The sequence below is a fragment of the Leucopleurus acutus genome, assembly GCF_964270905.1.
Source record: "Leucopleurus acutus genome assembly, chromosome: 11".
Classification (NCBI taxonomy): Eukaryota; Metazoa; Chordata; class Mammalia; order Artiodactyla; family Delphinidae; genus Leucopleurus; species Leucopleurus acutus.
In genome coordinates, this window is record NC_139152.1 from 15,060,625 (window position 1) to 15,080,996 (window position 20,372).

The 20,372-nt window shown below is 36.2% G+C and overlaps 1 protein-coding gene across 7 annotated transcripts in view; it reads left to right on the top strand.

Annotated features, from left to right (window-relative positions):
- PIK3C2G (phosphatidylinositol-4-phosphate 3-kinase catalytic subunit type 2 gamma) overlaps positions 1-20,372 on the top strand; it is a 364,032-nt gene that overhangs the window by 144,973 nt on the left and 198,687 nt on the right. For all 7 annotated transcript variants that reach the window (XM_082849612.1, XM_082849613.1, XM_082849617.1 and 4 more), the window contains one exon: positions 14,502-14,595. In XM_082849612.1, coding sequence (XP_082705738.1) covers positions 14,502-14,595 — 94 coding nt within the window. The remainder of the gene's footprint in view (positions 1-14,501; positions 14,596-20,372) is intronic.

Below are 20,372 nucleotides of genomic sequence, written 5' to 3' on the forward strand. Positions count from 1 at the left end.
TTTAGTTGAGCTTGCAGCTTTTCCCCTTTTTATAAGGCTTCTTATAGGTGGATCCTTCCTTGATCTTGCCAAGTAAAATTGATCACATCTTCCTAGTACAGTGCTTTGTTTCTTTATGAATTACATTTTATTGCAATGTGTTTACATGCAACATGTGAAACATGTAATTTGCCCATATTGGACTGAGAGCTAGTTAAGGCAAAACAGTTCATCATAGTGTTTCTGTTTCTCAAGGGCTTAATAATACCTGGGACATAGTAATTACTCAATATTGACTCAGTCACTCTCAAAAATACATTATGATTATTTATACTACTTTATTTTAATATTTAAATTATATTACTTGAGGGAATCATCAATTATCTTTATTTCCTACAGCTCCTTGTACAGGTGAATGAATTAATGAAATAATGCTATGATAAGAAAATCAATTAACAGTTGATTGGTTTCATTGGAATTATTTACAGTTCATACTTGTGTTTCAAGAACTTTCTGGAAAAAAATAAGTTCTCATTTCCACCTTACTCCTAACATCTTTTTCTGATTTAGATAGATAAGAATAGCCAATATCTACAAAAATTTTTTGCTAAATTCTAGTTGTTTTTGGCTCAAGTAAGACTTAGAATATTAGCACAATTATTATTTTGTCATTCCTGAACTGATTAGCTCATAGAAATTTGGCTCAAAATGTGAAGGTTAAAAAAAAAAAAGTGAAGGTAACAATTCACAGAGTAAGAGAAGATTTAGCAAATCATATATCCAATAAGGGAATTGTATTCAGAATATATAAATACTCTTACAACTCAATAACAAAACAATAAATAACCCAATTTTTAAATGGTCAGAGGAGGACTTCCCTGGTGGTCCAGTAACTAAGACTCCCACTCGCAATGCAGGGAGCCCGGGTTCGATCCCTGGTCAGGGAACTAGATTCCACATGCCGCAACTAAGAGTTTGCATGCCATAACTAAAACATCCCGCGTGCCGCAACAAAGATCCCGCACACGGCAACGAAGATCCCATGTGCTGCAACTAAGACCAGGCGCAGCCAAATAAATAAATATTTTTTTAAATAAATAAATAGTCAGAGGATCCAACATTTCTCCAAAGAATATATACAAATGCCCAGTAAGCACATGAAAAGATGCTCAACATCATTAACCACTAGGGAAATATAAATGAAAACCACAATGAGATACCACTTTACACTAACTAGGATAGCTATAATCAAAATCAAGGATGTGAAGAAATTGCAAATCTCATATATTGCTCAAGGGAATGTAAAATGGGGCAGCCACTTTGGAAAACAATTTGTCAGTTTGTTAAATATTAAACATCAAGTTACCATATGACCCAACAATTCCACTCCTAGTTAATACTCAAGATAAATAAAAAGCAGGTTCACTCAAAAACTCCTACATGAATGTTCAGACCAGCATTATTTATAATAGCCAAAAAGTAGAAACAACTCAAATGGCCATCAGCTAATGAATGGATAGATAAAATGTGGTCTATCCATGCAATGTAGCAGTATTCAACAATAAGAAAGAACAAATATTAATATATGTTACAACATGAATGAACCTTGAAAACATGCTAAGCAAAAGAAACTAGTCACAAAAGACCACATATTGTATGATCCGTATATGAGATGCCCAGAATAGGCAAATGGATAGAGACAGAAAGTAGATTAGAGATCACCTAGGGCTAGAGGAGAGGGAAAATAGGGAATGAGTGCCAATGGATATGAGGTTTCTTTTTGTGATATGGTTCCACAACTCTAGAAACATGCTAAAAATCATTACATTGTACACTCTGAGTGAATTGTACGGTATTTATATCTCTATAAAACTATTTAAAATATTTAAAGAGTAGTTGTAAAGGTAAAAACTATGACTATATCTCTAAAGCATAATTTTCTTACAGGACAACTTTCTAAAGTTTCTAAAGCATTAACTGGTGGTTTTTTTTGAGGGGGGGTAACTTATTATTGTTTTATTAAAATGTACCTTGGTCTATTTTAAAGACATTTAAATGTGTTAACTAATATTTTTTGTTAAGTTCATGTAATATTTCTTACAAAAATCTTTGTCAGAATGAAGCCTGTAATACTGATTAGTTTTCTTGCTTATAAAATAAGAGGATTCACTAGATGGACTTCAATATTCTAATTTCTGATAACTAAGCATAATTCTGTTTATAGGAGCCTTCTCTACTTAAAGAGATGCTGAACATCTATTTGATTCACTTAATGTTTTAAATATAAAGATCAGATTTTTACTTAGTGCTCCTTAACACGACCTTGTTTTATTATCTACAATAACCTTAAGGCAAATACTATTATTATTCCAATTTTACCATTGAGGAAACTGAGGCTTACTGGGGTTAAGTTGCCCAACTGATATTAGTAAGTTAAGGAGCTAGAGTTAAATCCAGAGATTTGGAGCTTGCAGTCTTAACACTATGACTTACAGCCTTCCTACATAAATACATACTATTTGTTTACATACTAAATATGTAAATAAAACTATCCTAAAGTAGTTTGATTATAGTAAATAGCAGTACTTACTGTCTTACGCTTGGATGTTTCTACTTCACTGTGTAATTGCTTTTTTTCTGAATAACCAGATTTTTAGAGGTTATAGGGACTGGTTTCAAAGTAGAGAGCTGTTTATTAAGCGTCATTCAGGGAACTTAGTAGAAACTGGATTTATTTGCACATTGAACAGTTCCTTATCATGCATCAAAACAGGTCACTGAAAAGGTTGGAGTATTTCCATTGTACTTATCCTATGACTCCCACTCTCAGTTTAACTGAACTATTAAAAAACTTGAGGACAAGCTGTTTCTAGAAATGAACCTTTCAACTTCTCTAAATTCAAAAGATGACTTCTCTGAGAACAAACAGTTTATGCTCGTTAAGTGAGTTGTCAGGGTGAGTTCTTCAGAGGTCTGTATTTTTTCTCCTTTGAATAGTCTTATTTTTTCAATGGCTTAACCTCCTGAGAACTGGTGTGCTCCATTTCTAGCTTGGAAAATTTTTGCTATTGTTGATTACTTAATCCTGTTTGAAGGTTCACCACCTCTTTTTGGCTTATTTTTAGCCAGAGACATGTTGAGATTTGATTTAGCTCGTGTGGGCCATAGGGTGTTAATATTTCCATGACTGAGTGTTAGCAGTGTGTTCACCAGGTACTGATACTTCCATTAGAGAAGGCAGTACTGTCAGAATACCAGAGACCAAGGGCTAAGGTCTGTAGTTCTTGGCAGATGGTTGCTTTTTTCTTGAACCCTGGTGCACAGGTGCAACTATTCAACTGCTAATAATAAGCAGAAATTACCCAAGGAATTAGAAGGCAGTTCAAGGGAGGTATTCATTTAAAAATAGTAACTCTAAATTGGCATCAGAGGATTACATCAGAAGCTTAAATAAAAATTTGACAAGGTACCAGAACTTGCCATCCTACATGATGTGAAATTATTGTTTTGCAGGAAAAAGAGCAATACTTAATAGGCAGTGCCTTAGCTTTCAAAATCAGTTTCCTTGGAAAAATGTTCCACAAAAATGTTTGCACCAAACCACTATATTCTTTATTGTAGAGATTAATTAATGTATGATAAAGCCATTCTTAACTAGCATTGTAAGCAGGCAGAGTAGAATATGGAAAAGGTAGACAGTTATAACTTCCACATCTGACTAAGTAATCAAGTGATGGATGATGGTGTATCCTTTCTGTTTATTTATTGAGCAAAAATATGTGTACATGGAAATTGGCATGCAATGAATCAAAGAAGCCGAATAGGTCATAATGACTGTCTCTAAACAGTTTAGAGGGAAAGACTCAAACTGAAGATCACACAATATACTCTATACTATAATCAAAGTATTAAGTGCTGTATGCCCCCAAGGAAGAGAGAGGCAAATTCTCTCAAGGAAAGTAAGAAAAGTTTCACAAAGCAATTAAATTCTGACTTGAAACATTCATAGGAATTTCCTGAACGGAGAAAAGAGAAAATGGCATTCCAGGAAGAAAGACTAGCATGGTCACAGTTATGGAGGTTCAGAGAATAGTAATTTAATATAATATTAGAAGGGAACTGTACTGGGAGACAAGGTTGAAAAGAGTGGTTCAGTTTAGGTCGTTTGGGGCCTCATGAGTCAGGTAATTACTAGGAACTAACTTTACAGCAGCCCATGGAATTTTAAGAATGGGAGTCATACAATCAGATTTATTTTATACAGGGATAATTCTGTGAATTATTGTGAAGGGTGGACTGAAAAAAGAATAGAATAAGAGCAAAGATATTAGATAGATGCAAGTATTGAAATAGTCTACTTGAAAAATAGTCTGGGCCTGATCAAGGCATCAGTAGAAATTTACAGAACAGATCTGAGAAACATTTCAGAGGAAAGTGAAAAAGAGAGAGGAAATAAGGAAGACCTGGAGCTTTCTGATTTGGGTAAATGATAAATAATTACATCATTAACCGAGACAAGAATTATAGAAGAAAGAGCAGATTTGGGTAGTGAAGTTGGATACCATACTTCAAGGCCTTGAAGAGGAAATGGAGAAAAATAAATTGTGCCTCTTGGAATAGGATTACTAGTAAAGGCAAGAAGATCACTAAAGTTGGAGGAGGTAAGAAAATGATTTTGATGTTTGGGGTTCATATGTTTGTTGAAATAAAAGAGCTTCAAGCATGTTTAAAAACTGAGATGAAAGATGCATGAAGGGAAGATCAGAAAACAGGGATGGGTGAACTGACAAAATGAGATGGCACCAACAGCCAACAACCTGGACCAAAAATGCAAATGGGAATTTTATCAAGGAGCGGAAGAGAGTAACTTGTTCCTCTCAGTTGGGAGGGAAGGAAAAATATGAATATGATTTTAGATAACTATGGATATGGAAGAGAAAAATGTGAAAGTTTCAGTATTCTCCATGAAGGGAGAGTCAAGGTGATATACTAAAAATGAAAAATATAGACGTGCATAAACCCAAAGATATGTATCTTGCCTTTGTGTACTTTTGAAGAGTTTCTGGAGTTGCTTCCATATTTCATGGTTGGTAATATAAGCTTTGAAATCAAACATATCTGTCTCTGCCACTTATTACTTGAATGACCTTGGACAAGTTTTGGGAGTAATAAGCATCATGTACCTTGCAGGATAAAGTACTTATGAGAGCTTTCAGTACATGCTGCCAGTCATTCTTATTGTCATTATCCTCTTCATCATAACTATACTTTTTTTTTTTTTTTTTTTTTTGCGATACGCAGGCCTCTCACTTTTGTGGTCTCTCCCGTTGCGGAGCACAGGCTCCGGACGTGCAGGCTCAGCGGCCATGGCTCATGGGCGCAGCTGCTCCGCAGCACGTGAGATCTTTCCAGACCGGGGCACGAACCCATGTCCCCTGCATAGGCAGGTGGACTCTCAACCACTGCGCCACCAGGGAAGCCCCATAACTATACTTTTAAGAGAGTTCAGAGTTTTCAGATTTTTTTCAGTGCCACTTTGTAAATATCAATAAATTCATGGGAACAATTTCATTTATAGTAAGCTTCAGTAAGCTTAAATTCACTTGTCAAAATGTATATGTTAAAAGTTAGCAACTTAATAAATATTTGACAATGGAATAATGACTTATAGCTTACTTATTAAGCTCTTTTACAGTATGTTATGTGATTCGGCCTATAAAACAATCTCTTTAATATTGTTACCAACATCTACAAATTCCATTTTACTGATCCCCATTTTACAGTTGAAGAAATTGAAACCCAATTTGTCTATTCATTCACTCAATAGGTACTTATTGATGGCCTACTTATGCTTGGCCCTGAAGCAAGCATATTAAGCAAAAAGATACATAATCTTGCCTTTATGGAGTTGTAGTCTACTGGAGGTGGGGAGAAATAGGCCACTACCAAATTATAAATGTAAAATAACAGGTGTTATAACAGCTCTGAGTGAAAAGCACATGGTTCCATGATAACATAAAGGACCCAAATCTTTTCTCCAGAGTGGGAAAATTCTTCCCTGAGGAAGTTATGTTTGATTTCAGATCAAAGATGAGTGGGAATGAATTGGTGAAAAAGGAGAGTAAGAGAAGAGCTTCCTGGGAAGAGGGAATCTATGAAATGCGGAAACTGTGTTTAAGAAACGGGAAGAGAGCCAGTGTGCCTGGAATCCAGGGAAGGAGTGTGTGATATAAGATGAACAGATATGTTCAGATGGAACTAGAAGATCATGTTAAGGTCTTCTAAACAGAACCATGTTAAGCAACTTGGTCTTTATTCTGATAGCAACAGGAAAGCCATAAATGATTTTCAGTGAGAGAATATTTTGAATTGATCTTCATCTTTCAAAGATTCCTCTGGTTTCTGAGTGAAGCATGGATTTGGTGAGGGAAGCAAAAGTAGATGAGAGAAGATGAGATAGGGAGCTATAGAAGTAGTCCAGGTGTCAGAGAATGGCAAGTCAGCCTTAGAAGGTGGTGGTGGTGACATAATAAAATGAAGAGAATCAGAACATTTAGAAGTAAAAATGACAGGATTGAATGGGGAGGAGTAGTGAAAAAGAGGGGTATCAAGGATTACTTTTTAGGTTTCTGTCTTATGTAAGTAGGAGGATAATAGAAGCATTCCCTAAGATGGGGCACGCTGGGTGACAAACAGATTATAGAAGAACAAGAACACTGCAGTTCAGGGTTTGTATGTTGGCTTTGAGGTGTGCTTGAGATGACTGGTTGTGGTTCAACAAAGATATCTAAGCTAGAGACCCTGATCTGGAAATCATCCAGAGAAGAATGTGAATTAAGTCAAGGGTGCAGATAAATTTGTTTAGAGAGAGAGGGCATAAGATAAGAAGAACCTTTATATTTAGATTCAAAATCCCTATGTTTTTTCTTAACATGATGCTGCTTTTGCATGTAATGTCTAATGCATCCAAACACAAAATCTCTCCATTGTGCTTTCAATACACCACTTGCTTAAAATAGGACCTTTCTAAGCTTGTCTATAAGTAAAATCAAAATGCATTCATAAAGAGGAACAAAAGCAATAACTACTCTTTAATTTTAAATAATAATTTTAATTAATACCATGACTATATAGTTAATTCTCAATATCCATGCATAAGTCCATAGACTATCCATCAGGAAATGTCTGTACAGTTCCTATGTCCCTTTGGGCCTATGATTCATTCTTATTCCTTTTGGTTCATGACTAGACCAATGCCCCGATCCAAACAGACAAATTACACTGCTCACTATTATATGTCTCTTTGATCCATTTAGAATGAAATAAAATTTAAAATACACCCAAATTAGTCTTGTGTGTATCATATAAGCACATATGATAATATCTAGTCAAAAGATTAGAAGGCCTTGCTAGAAAAACTGGCCTAGTATTCTGGATATTTGGAGTCTAGTTGCAGTGTCACCATGAATGACCTTAGGAAAACAGCTCAAACTCTCTGAGTTTCAGTTTCTTCATCTGTACAATCAGGAGGTTGAACCAGGTCTCCAAGTTTCCTTGAATTCTAATATTTTGTAATCATGTGAAAATTTTTGAAGGAACATGAGTTATTCAGTAGATAGAAGTTGATGATCATCTTAAAGAAGCCTTATTCACCATTTTTCCCAGGAAAAAATTTCTTCTGTCACGTCTGATTGTTTTTTGAAAATAGCAAAGATATTCATATTGACATTTTTCTTCCAAGTTGATGCTGAGTGTGTCATCAGACTCAAAACCTGTTGGAAAAACTGTTCTGTACTTCTGATGGTTTTCTAATTCTAACCTGACATTGGGGCTTTTAACTGTGAATAGCCTCATGGCATTATGCCTGAATTCTTAGTGTGTTTTCAGAAGTCTGACATTTCTGTTACACTTAAATTTGACCTCAGATTTCTTTGCTTTTCAGTTTACTCCAAGCTGCTTTTTTTAAAGGTCATTTGTTACATTGCATTTGGCTTTCACCCATCACTTCAAAAGTTCTTTGAGTAAGGTATTGACCCTATATCGTTTTTCAAACTAGAAAAAGAAGAACAAAAGAGAAAAAGAAAGAAAATAAGAAAAAAGTAGAAATGACAAAATAACAAGTCAAATGGAAAAAATTGAAAGATGTATTTTTCTGTTGAAATTTCACCTCACAATTCCACTGGTCCTGTTGAAGCTTGTCTGAATCCTTTGTGATATTCCTATAGGCCTCTGAGATGAGAGAAATTATAAATGTTTGAGGGAAAAGAGGGGGAATGACAATTCCCAAGTCAGATGACTGCAAAGCCAATTATTCATTCAGGGAAGACATAGGTTGATGTGCTGCTGTCTTAGAAACAGGGCACAAGTGCCGATTCCTTGACTTATGGCCCCACTACAATAACACATGCCAAAACTATGTTGTATATCCAAAGTTTTCAAAGTGATGTCTATAGTCCTAAGGATGTTTACAGCGATGTCACAGATCGAAATTATTTCCATAATAATTCTAAGATGTCATTTCTCTTTGTCACACTCATTCACTCATGAGTGTAGGGTGGGATTTTCCATAGACTACATGACATGCGATATTGCAACAAAGTTAACACTGAAGCAGATAGAGAATTCAGCTGTCTTCCATTAAGCCAGACATTAGAGACAAAAATGTTAAACAGGATCATTCTTCTCACTAAATTTTTTCTTTGTGAAAATATAGACATATTTCATAGAAACATAGTGTTCATCTTAGCCAGTAATGGGTTTATTAATGTCATATAAAATGAATTGGTAAATATTTCTTAAATGTCCTGGTTTTATTTCTAATTGGTTATTGTTGATAGACATAACTCACATAAACAAAAACTCTTCGGAATCTTCCATAATTTTTAAGAGTGTAAAAGGGTCCGGATACCAAAAAATAAATTGTAGAATTTTTATTGTACAGCAGATTCTAACCACTGGTCAGTTTCTGCTTCTACCTTGAGCCAAAAAATTACCTAAATACTTGGTACTCTTCCTTTCCTGCCCATGTAAAGGTTCAATTCCAACTTATTTCTCTGCTTGACTTTAAACTTTGTGTTTACCCTACATTGTTGGCAAAATATAGAGTTGATATTTCACTGAAGTTTCTTTGAAAAATGTTTATCTTGAAGTTGTTTTAATTTTACTTAATTTTTCACATTTTGAGGGTTTTTGCCACGTCTTAGATTCTTTCTATCAACTTTTACAGTCAGTCTTCAAGGATTATTTTTTCTTTGTGTCCAAATGTCCTCATTGGAAAGTAAGCTATTTTTAGGTATAATTCCTTAACAATTACCATACACAGTTATATTTACCTTAGCTATGGTATCTTGTCCTTTTAGAAATCCCAGGGATGCAATTGTTAGCTCAATTCGGAAGTAACTAAACCCTGAATATATAGAATCACTGCTCACGAAACTCATGTAAAACTGAATAGTAAGCCAGTCTTGATGTTTTTGCTTTTGACCACAATTGTTTTTTTGCTCCTCTATTCAGAGATGCTTGGGAAACTAAACTAGATAGCGTAAAGTTACTTAAATGGACATTTAAAAAATTATGAATAACCTTAAATAAGTGATTATTTCACTGGACTCTTCTTATGCCTAATTTTTTAAAATTTCATAATAAATGAAAATTTGTTTCACCTTACACAATCTCCTCCCCAACAAGTAATGGAATTTTACTGATCTTGTATCCTTTTAATACCTCAAAACAGATAGATCTCCATTTATTACATTTTAAATTATTTTCTTATTGATTATAAGGAAGTTTCTTATAAATATAAACAAGGACCTAATTGACATAAGCCTGATGAATCTTCTAACGGGACTTTCGTTTATTCCCCAGACTCAAGGTGTTATGTCCATGCCTATAGTAATTAGTCATCCCAAGGTTAGCAGGGCCACTAGAGAGTGGCTCTGGTTTATTATCAGTAAAAATTATACTTATTTTTCAAGCAAATCAGGTCATTGGAAAGTACAACAACCTAGCTTGTTGAAAATTCAAAATAGGTTGCGTTCTTCTGATACATATGACATTTCAGTGTATAAATATCACACCACAGTCAGAGAACTAATGTGGGTAGCCCTCACCTCATTGAGGAGCGAGTTACTGAGCATGAAATGCCAACAACTATATCCCCAAAGATTAAATAGTTTCAGACAACATCACAGGAAAGAAATGCCAGGATTTGTGGAACATGTTTGTCCATTGATCTGTGGCTAAGTTCATGGCCCTGAAAAGGTATTAAGCATAAATTCTCCAGAGGCACAGATCCCTATTTGGGCCTATCATGTTATTCTCAATCAATTACAAGATATGAGGCTTGTTCTTTTACTCAACAATGTGCACTCTTAAAAGGACATGTGATTTGGATCTTTTTTCTAGTGGTAATATATTTGCAATTATTAATATATTTTCAGAGTTAATTGAATGAGACTTGCTTTAAAAATTATTACTTTTTTAGTAACCAATAGAACTTTCATATAGAAAACTTGAAAACCTAAGCATAAAAAAGAAAACTAAAGTCATCCATGACATTTCCATCCAGAAGTTTGGTATTCATATTTTGATCCTTCCTTTTCCATCTTTCTTGTTAAGCATATGGAAAAATGCACGCATTTTTCTAAATGGTATTATACTGCACAAATTGCACAATTTTTTCAAAATATTCTATTATTAAATCTTATTTTAATATTTTAATGACAGCATGTATTTTATCATATGGTCATAGCACATTTAACTTAACTGCTTATTTTTAGATATTTATATTATTTCCAATTTTGTTTGCATACATATATCCTCACACACACCTTTGATTATTTTCTTAGGAAAAATTCCCAAAGTATAATTGCTAGATCCAGGAGTAAGCACATTTTAAAGATTCTTTTTAAATACATGTTCCCGTATATTGCCAGCAATATATGAAAGAGCCCATTTCCCAGGAACTTCACCAACACTGCCAGCGTCTCTTTTAATGTGGCCAACTCTTCCTAAAATAGTCAAATTCAAGTTATATTTGGATATGTTTTAATGTCGTTAGGTCTTAGCCACATCTCAATATGTCTTGTGGTTCATTTCTTGGCAATTTCTCTTCCAATTTCTTCCTGAACTTCAAGCAACAGTAATGAATAAAAAGAGACATTCCTTTCTATGAAGGTGCAAAAACATTCTTCCCAGCATTTGCACATGTTAATACAATATATAATTTTCCTTTTGCACTATACTATACAAATATTACTAGATTTTTGTTCTCCTATTCCTGAGGAGGCTGAAAAAAGAGAAAATAAACCCTTCTTTTCCATTACCTTCAGATTTGTTTTTCTCTTACTGTTTGAGAGGAAAAAAAAATCTGGAATTTGTATGAGTGGTGTTTGTGGAATTAAGCCTATTGCTACCAATGTAAATTATCTCAGAGCACAAGAAATAAGATGGGCTCCATAGTATGATTTTCTTCATTATTATCTTCACGGCCAATGCATTTTTATTAATCACTCAACATGTATGGAGCATGGTGCTAAATTCTAGAAATAAAAAAAAGGAGATAGAACAATGTTTATCTTCAGTTTATATATTCACTAGCTGAGGAATGAAGATACATATATATAAAATGATAAATCCTAATACACAGTAGCATATCCTAATTGCCCAGTGGATTTAACCACTCAAGGCCCTTGGAGTTCAGAGAAGTGATTGCTAAAGATTGGCACAGTGGCCTTCAAGGGGATTTGATCCACATTTTGAAGGAGGACTAAGACTTTAAGAAGAGAAGGGAGGGTATTCCAAGCAGAGGTTACAGTGCTCACAAAGGTGAGAATGAGGATAGCATTTTCAAAATAAAAATAACATACAATGAGCCAGAGCAGTTTATTCAGTATTACAGTAGTAGAAAGATCTGGAGTGTTCAGCCAGCCTTGAATATTTAAATGAATAGTATGGGCCTGAGAGATCCTTTGAAAACAGAAAACCATTTAATGGTTTATGAGAAATGAACTTACAAAATAATTCAGGAAATTTTATAAGGTATTGCTATGAAAAATGCTAATACCAGCATGAGATAATTATGGCCCAGCATAGACAGTTGCAGAAGAAATTGAAACAAGTGTAGATGCTAGAGCCATTGGGATAGAAAAATCAACAGAACTTGGCAACTGATGAGATATAAAGAAAAGAGACTACTAGGAATTCCACAAATGCATTCAGTTATGCTTGAACTAGGCATATAAATGATTGAGCCTATCCTCAACCATGTGTATAGAATCCCATAGAGAAGGGTGTGATGAACTCAACAGGGGGCTAGAAAGTGGCTGGGACAGCTTCACTGGTAAATTGATGCTTGAGCTTTGACTTCAAGGATGAATAGAATTTCACTAGATGGAAAGGGGGAAAAATTAAATGAAGAGGGCAAAGAGGGAGAAAATATAACCATTAAAATTTAAGACCTACATGACTGGAGAAAGGTGATAACACAGACTGCAAGACAGAAGTCTGATAGTAGAGATGTTTTAGGTGGAATGATAAGTAATTCAGTTTAGACATTTCTCAAATATGTGGAGAGTGTCCACCTATCTAGAGGCAATGCAGACACATATATGAATGAAACAGGCAGAATTTTTCTACTTTCAGAGTGTTTACCTTCTAGTGTTTGGAAATAAATACATAATTACCAGTATAATGTTCACCAAAGGTTTTTGTTTTGTTGTGATGTTTGTTTTCTATTTTTCCTTCTTGTCATTCACACCAATAAGATAAAATAGGCACACAGGAAAGCATGGATGACTAGTATCAGACCTAAGTCATCACTTAGGCAACAAAATATACCAACTAACTATTCCCTCTAAGACTTCAAACTGTCCTCAAACTGACCTTGACATCTACAAGCCACAGACAAATGGTTTAATAATTGAGAATAATAAGTTAGTCAATCACGTTTCATTAGGGGAAAATAAAGTCTTAGTGTGCTAAAACAAGCTGACCTTCTTCCAGCTTTGCATTTTTATTACACCGTTTCTACTCTCCATCTGTGCTTAATGCTATGCTAAGATCTTCTGACCTTAGCGGTACTTCTTGAGATGTGCCTGGACTACATTCTCACTAGATCTTATTGCTTGAATGTTCATAGGGAGAAAATTATTGGAAAAGTATTTGCAGGTCAGAAATAAGGGTTTTGGATGACTAACCTTGGAAGTGAAATTCTTGTTGCAATTAAAATGCTCAGTTTAAATGAAGAAAAAAATATGTAACCTGTTTAAGCAGTGCATTTCAAACTGCTATCAAGGACAGTTGGGAGATACTGAGTAATGCCATTTTTTCCTTTACACTGTAGCTGCATAGTATTCATTTCACCCTTCAGTAACCTGACATGTTGAAAAGAGACTGGGCCTTGGAGACTTTAAAGTTTTCTGACCTCCACAGTATTGAGAGCCAGTCTTTAGAGCTCTCACCTGACTGGTTGAAAAGCATTTTGTTTGTTCCCATACAAAAGGATTTGGGGACTTTGTTCATTCATGTCTTTGTTTTTAAGTGAATTACTGTAAAAAGTTTCCTTCAAGTTTTAAATTATACATACTAATTTTTTAAGACTTGTTTAAAATTAATTGGTCTTATCAATACCCTTGTTATATCTACTAATCTACATACTAAGTATGGTGTCAGAGTTGTATCTCGGCACTTCCCAGGAGCTAGAGATAATTGAATCTACTTCTACTGATGGAGCAAGAGAATGGCAATCAGAGGAGCCCATCGGAGGAGCACAGTCGTCCCTCAGTATCCTCAGGAGATTAGTTCCAGGACCTCTGCAGATACGAAAACGCAGAAGCTTAAGTCCCTTACTTAAAATGGTGTAGTACAGTCAACCCTATGTACCCACAGATGAGCAACCTGCCAATATGAAGAGCGACTACAAGGTTTCAAATGCTAACTAAATTTAGTTCAGTAACAAACTTTTATTGTGTCTGATTGGTGCTAAATCTTACAACAGGCATTTGCAGTCCAAAAATGAGTAAGGCATAGTTACCCTCAGGAACTTAACAGTCTAGTAAGATTTAGCTGTATTAAGTTATTTGTGCTTATTTATTGTAAGATACTTTAGATTTCTGGTTTTCATTATCATCTGGCCAAAACTCATTTAAATATACCATATCTCATTTTTAATCATATATGCCATCAGGTCTCCAGCTGGTAATAATTTACTTAAATATATGGCTAAATAATAAGCAAAAATTTTCATATGTTTTAGAAAATATCTTTTATATTCTATAGTCCACATTTTATAGGCAGGAAAGCTGGCAGGGATCTGAAAGTCAAAACAACTTTCTACTGCAGTTCATAGGAGAGTACAGACTATGAAAAAAGAATGATTATTTGGTGCTAATGAACAACTTAATTGATTGTGAGATTATTTATCTAATGCATTGGAGGTGAAATTAATTCTCTGTTTTCTTGATATTTCTCATGCATTATTTTATACTGTTAACAGCTTAATAGATATATTTACTTTGTATTAGTTTTCCAGATCAAGAAATCCGTAAAGTTGCAGTTCAACAGTTAGACAACCTCTTGAATGATGAACTACTGGAATATCTTCCACAGCTAGTTCAGGTAAGAACAGCAAAGTTGCCAAGGGACTCCAGGATTTTAACCAATAATTCTCTAAAACAGTTCCCAGTGAATCAACAATAGACTACATAAAAGTGATAATTGCAATTTGGCCAGCCAGGGGGCTAAAAAATTATAGCTCATATGTCAATATGGGTACTGCAGACATTCTCTAGCCAAAATTGGTTACAGTTACAAAAAAGGTATATAAAAGCCAAAAGGGAAAATTTTTAGAAAATGACTTCACTTATTAATTAGAACAGGAAAAAAATAGAAATGCTTGTGATGCAATACTTGTATCCAACTGTATATATAAAACAATAAAAAATTAACCAAATAAATATTATGTAGAAAATAGTCATTTACTAGGCATCTGCTCATAATATTTTTCTTGCTTTTCCCATATTCTAATATTAATTGTAGATTTTATAAAAGTAGTTTCTAATAACCAAATTCTGCTGCCAGATAGTACACTTTTATGACATCAAATATCACAATATTGGAGTAATTTTGGAAAATAATATAAATTTATCTAGAAATATGATCAAGGATGGATTTAGTCTGAATATGTTGAAATATAAACAATTACACAAATGGTCATGTATTGATATATGATTGAATATCCAAAATATAAGCAATGATTTGTTTTCTAAGTTAACTGTATACTGAATGCTGAATAGGCCTAAAATAGTGGTCTTTATGTTTTTCTTTTGTCTTGCTTTATAACACAGGTATTTTCTTATCTGAAATGTCAGGTTGTAATTACAAGCTATTTTAAATGCCAGGTGCCTCAGGTTTTGAATTTAAGACAGGAGACCCTAAGACTGAAGTGGGGAGCTTCTATGAATAGACTTGAATACCATGTTACTTTACAAACAGAATATGCACTTCTCTAAAGCCCTCCTAAAGAGAGAGCTGGTTTAGAAATATATATACCATAGAGTTGCTTCTGCCACTCCTTATAGTTGTGACTTCCCTAGGCTTGCCAGGATAGTGTAGTGAAAATGAAGATTAATGCAACTTGCAGGAACACTATTCATCTCATGCCTCATGAATATGGGCAACCTGCTATATCTAACCCAACTCAAAAAAGTAAGTTTTTACAACAGTTTATATAGATTAAATCCATTTGAAGACCCCAATCTGAATCAATAACACTTGGCACCAGGAATGTCGCTGAGAGCCATATGCCTGTAAATGCAAATTCGTAGACAAGATGCACAAAGGATCCAACATAGCAAATACACAGAGATAAAGATGAGTAGCGTTGCAACTATTCCCTAATTAAAAATGATGATTATAAACTCATGTGAGATGGAAAGAAATCTAAAATGTGACTGGAAAATAAATGAAAGTTGGAAAGAATTTTCAAAACATTCATTGTGGGGTTTGCCCTTACACTTCAGTGCTCCACCCTGACATTAAAACTTTCCAAGACATGGGAGGCCTTCAAGATGGTGGAAGAGTAAGACGTAGAGATCACCTTCCTCCCCACAAATACATCAGAAATACATCTACATGTGGAACAACTCCTACAGAACACCTACTGAATGCTGGCAGAAGACATCAGACTTCCCAAAAGGCAAGAAACTGGGTAGGGCCAAAGAAAAAAGAAAAAACAGAGACATAAGAATATGGATGGGACCTGCACCTATGGAAGGGAGCTGTGAAGGAGGAAAAGATTCCACACACTAGGAAGCCCCTTCACTGGCAGAGACGGGGTGTGGCAGGAGGGAAGCTTCAGAGCCACGGAGGAGAGCGCAGCCACAGGGGTGTGAAAGGCAAAGTGGAGAGATTCCCGCCCAGAGGATCGGTGCTGACCAGCACTCACCAGCCTGAGAGGCTTGTCTGCTCACCCGCTGGGGCAGGCGGGGCTGGGAGCTGAGGCTCAGGCTTCGGAGGTCGGATCCCAGGGAGAGGACTGGGGCTGGCTGCGTGAACACAGTGTGAAGGGGGCTAGTGCACCACAGCTAGCTGGGAGGGAGTCTGGGGGAAAGTCCGGAACTGCTGAAGAGGCTAGAGACCACTGTTTCGGGGTGCATGAGGAGAGGGGATTCAGAGCACCGCCTAAACGAGCTCCAGAGACGGTTGCGAGCCGTAGCTATTTGTGCGGACACCAGAGACGGGCATGAAACGCTAAGGCTGCTGCTGCAGCCACCAAGAAGCCTGTGTGCAAACACAGGTCACTATCCACACCTCCCCTCCCAGGAGCCTGTGCAACCTGCCACTGCCAGGGTCCCGTGATCCAGGGACAACTTCCCCTGGAGAACACATGGAGCCTCAGGCTGGTGCAACGTCACACTGGCCTCTGACGTCGCAGGCTCCCCCCGCATTCCATACCCCTCCCTCCCCCTGGCCTGAGTGAGCCAGAGCCCCTGAATCAGCTGCTCCTTTAACCCCGTCCTGTCTGAGCAAAGAACAGATGCCCTCAGGCGACGTACATGCAGAGGCGGGGCTAAATCCAAAGCTGAACCCCAGGAGCTGTGCGAACAAAGAAGAGAAAGGGAAATGTCTCCCGGAAGCCTCAGGAGCAGCAGATTAAATCACCACAATCAACTTGATGTATACTGCATCTCTGGACTGCCTGAAGAGACAACGAATCATCCCAGAATTGTGGTAGTGGACTATGGGAACAGCAATATATATATTTTTTTCCTTATTCTCTTTTTGTGAGTGTGTATGTGTATGCTACTTTGTGTGATTTTGTCTGTATAGCTTTGCTTTTACCATTTGTCCTAGGGTTCTGTCTGTCCTTTATTTTTTTAATTACTTTACAATTTTTTTATTTTAAAAAATTAATTTTTATTTGGTACTTTAATAAATTTATTTTATTATATTTTTCTTTCTTTCTTTTTTTCTCCCTTTTCTTCTGAGCCGTTTGGCTGACAGGGTCTTGGTGCTCTGGCCAGCTGTCAGCCATGTGCCTCTAAGGTGGGAGAGCAGAGTTCAGTACATTGGTCCACCAGAGACCTCCCGGCTCCACATAATATCAAATCGTGAAAGCTCTCCCAGAGATCTCCATCTCAACGCCAAGACCCAGCTCCACTCAACGACCAGCAAACTACAGTGCTGGAAAACCTATGCCAAAAAACTAGCAAGACAGGAACACAACCCCACCCATTAGCAGAGAGGCTGCCTATAATCAGAATAAGGTCACAGACACCCCAAAACACACCATCAGATGCAAGCCTGCCCACCAGAAACACAAGATCCAGCCTCATCCACCAGAACACAGGCACTAGTCCCCTCCACCAGGAAGCCTACACGATCCACTGAACCAACCTTAGCCACTGGGCACAGATATCAAAAACAAGGGGAACTACAGACCTGCAGCCTCTGAAAAGGAGACCCCAAACACAGTAAGTTAAGCACAATGACAAGATAGAGAAACACACAGCAGATGAGGGAGCAAGGTAAAAACCCTCCAGACCAAACAAATGAAGAGCAAATATTCAGTCTATGTGAAAAAGGATTCAGAATAATGATAGTAAAGATGATCCAAAATCTTGGAAATAGAATGGAGAAAATACAAGAAACGTTTAACAAGGACCTATAACAACTAAAGAGAAAAACAAACAATGATGAACAACACAATAAATGAAATTAAAAGTTCTCTAGAAGGAATCAATAGAAGAATAACTGAGGCAGAAGAACAGATAAGTGACTGGGAAGATGAAATAGTGGAAATAACTACTGCAGAGCAGAATAAAGAAAAAAGAATGAAAAGAATTGAGGACAGTCTCAGAGACTTCTGGGACAACATTAAACACATGAACATTCCAAGTATAGGGGTCCCAGAAGCAGAAGAGAAAAAGAAAGGGACTGAGAAAATACTTGAAGAGATTACAGTTGAAAAATTCCCTAATATGGAAAGGAAATAATTAATCAAGTCCAGGGAGCACAGAGAGTCCCATACAGGATAAATCCAAGGAGAAACATGCCAAGACACATATTTATTACACTATCAAAAATTAAATGCAGGTGCTCCCCTCTTCCCTGGTGGCGCAGTGGTTGAGAGTCTGCCTGCCGATGCAGAGGACATGGGTTCATGCCCCAGTCCGGGAAGATCCCACATGCCGCGGAGTGGCTGGACCCGTGAGCCATGGCCACTGTGCCTGCGCGTTCGGAGCCTGTACTTTGCAACGGGAGAGGCCACAACAGTGAGAGTCCCACGTACCGCAAAAAAAAAAAAAAATTAAATGCAAAGAAAAAATATTAAAAGCAAAAGCAGCAAGGGAAAAACAACAAATAACATACAAGGGAATCCACATAAGGTTAACAGTTGGTCTTTCAGGAGAAACTCTGCAAGCCAGAATGGAGTGGCAGGAAATATTTAAAGTGATGAAAGGGAAAAACCTACAACCAAGATTACTCTGCCCAGCAAGGATCTCATTCAGATTTGATAGAGAAATTAAAACCTTTACAGAGAAGCAAAAGCTAAGAGAATTCATACCACCACACCAGCTTTACAACAAATGCTAAAGGAACTTCTCTAGTCAAGAAACACAAGAGAAGGAAAAGATCTACAATAAAAAACCTAAAACAATTATGATAATGGTAATAGGAAAATACATATCGATAATTACCTTAAATGTAAATGGATAAAATGCTCCAACCAAAAGACACAGACTGGCTGAATGGATACAAAAACAAGACCCATATTTATGCTGTCTACAAGAGACACACTGAAGACCTAGGGACACAAACAGACTGAAAGTGAGGAATGGAAAAAGATATTCCATGCCAATGGAAACCAAAGAAAGCTGGAGTAGCAATTCTCATATCAAACAAAATAGGCTTTAAAATAAAGGCTATTACAAGAGACAAAGAGGGACTCTACATAATGATCAAAGGATCAATCCAAGAAGAAGATATAACAACTGTAAATATTTATGCACCCAACATAGGAGCACCTCAATACCTAAGTCAAATGCTAACAGCCATAAAAGGGGAAATCGATAGTGACACAATACTAGTAGGGGGCTTTAACACCCAACTTTCACCAATGAAGAGATCATCCAAAATGAACATAAAAAAGGAAAGACAAGCTTTAAATGATACACTTAACAAGATGGAATTAATTGATATTTATAGGACATTCCATCTCAAAACGACAGAATACACTTTTTTCTCAAGTGCTCATGGAACAGTCTCCAGGATAGATCATATCTTGGGTCACAAATCAAACCTTGGTAAGTTTAAGAAAATTGAAATCGTATCAAGTATCTTTTCTGACCACAACGCTATGAGACTAGATATCAATTACAGGAAAAAAAATCTATAAAAATTACCAACACATGGAGGCTAAACAATACACTACTTAATAACCAAGAGATCATTGAACAAACCTAAGAGGAAATCAGAAAATACCCAGAAACAAATGACAATGAAAACACGATGACACCAAACCTATGGGATGCAGCAAAAGCAGTTCTAAGAGGGAAGTTTATAGCAATACAATCATACCTCAAGAAACAAGAAACATCTCAAATAAACAAGCTAACCTGACACCTAAAGCAATTAGAGAAAGAAGAAGAAAAAAACCACAAAGTTAGCAGAAGGAAAGAAATCATAAAGATCAGGTCAGAAAGAAATGATAAAGAAATGAAGGAAACAATAGCAAAGATCAATAAAACTAAAAGCTGGTTCTTTGAGAAGATAATTGAAATTGAAAAACTATTAGCCAGACTCATCAAGAATAAAAGGGAGAAGACTCAAATCAACAGAATTAGAAATGAAAAAGGAGAAGTAACAACTGACACTGCAGAAATACAAAGGAT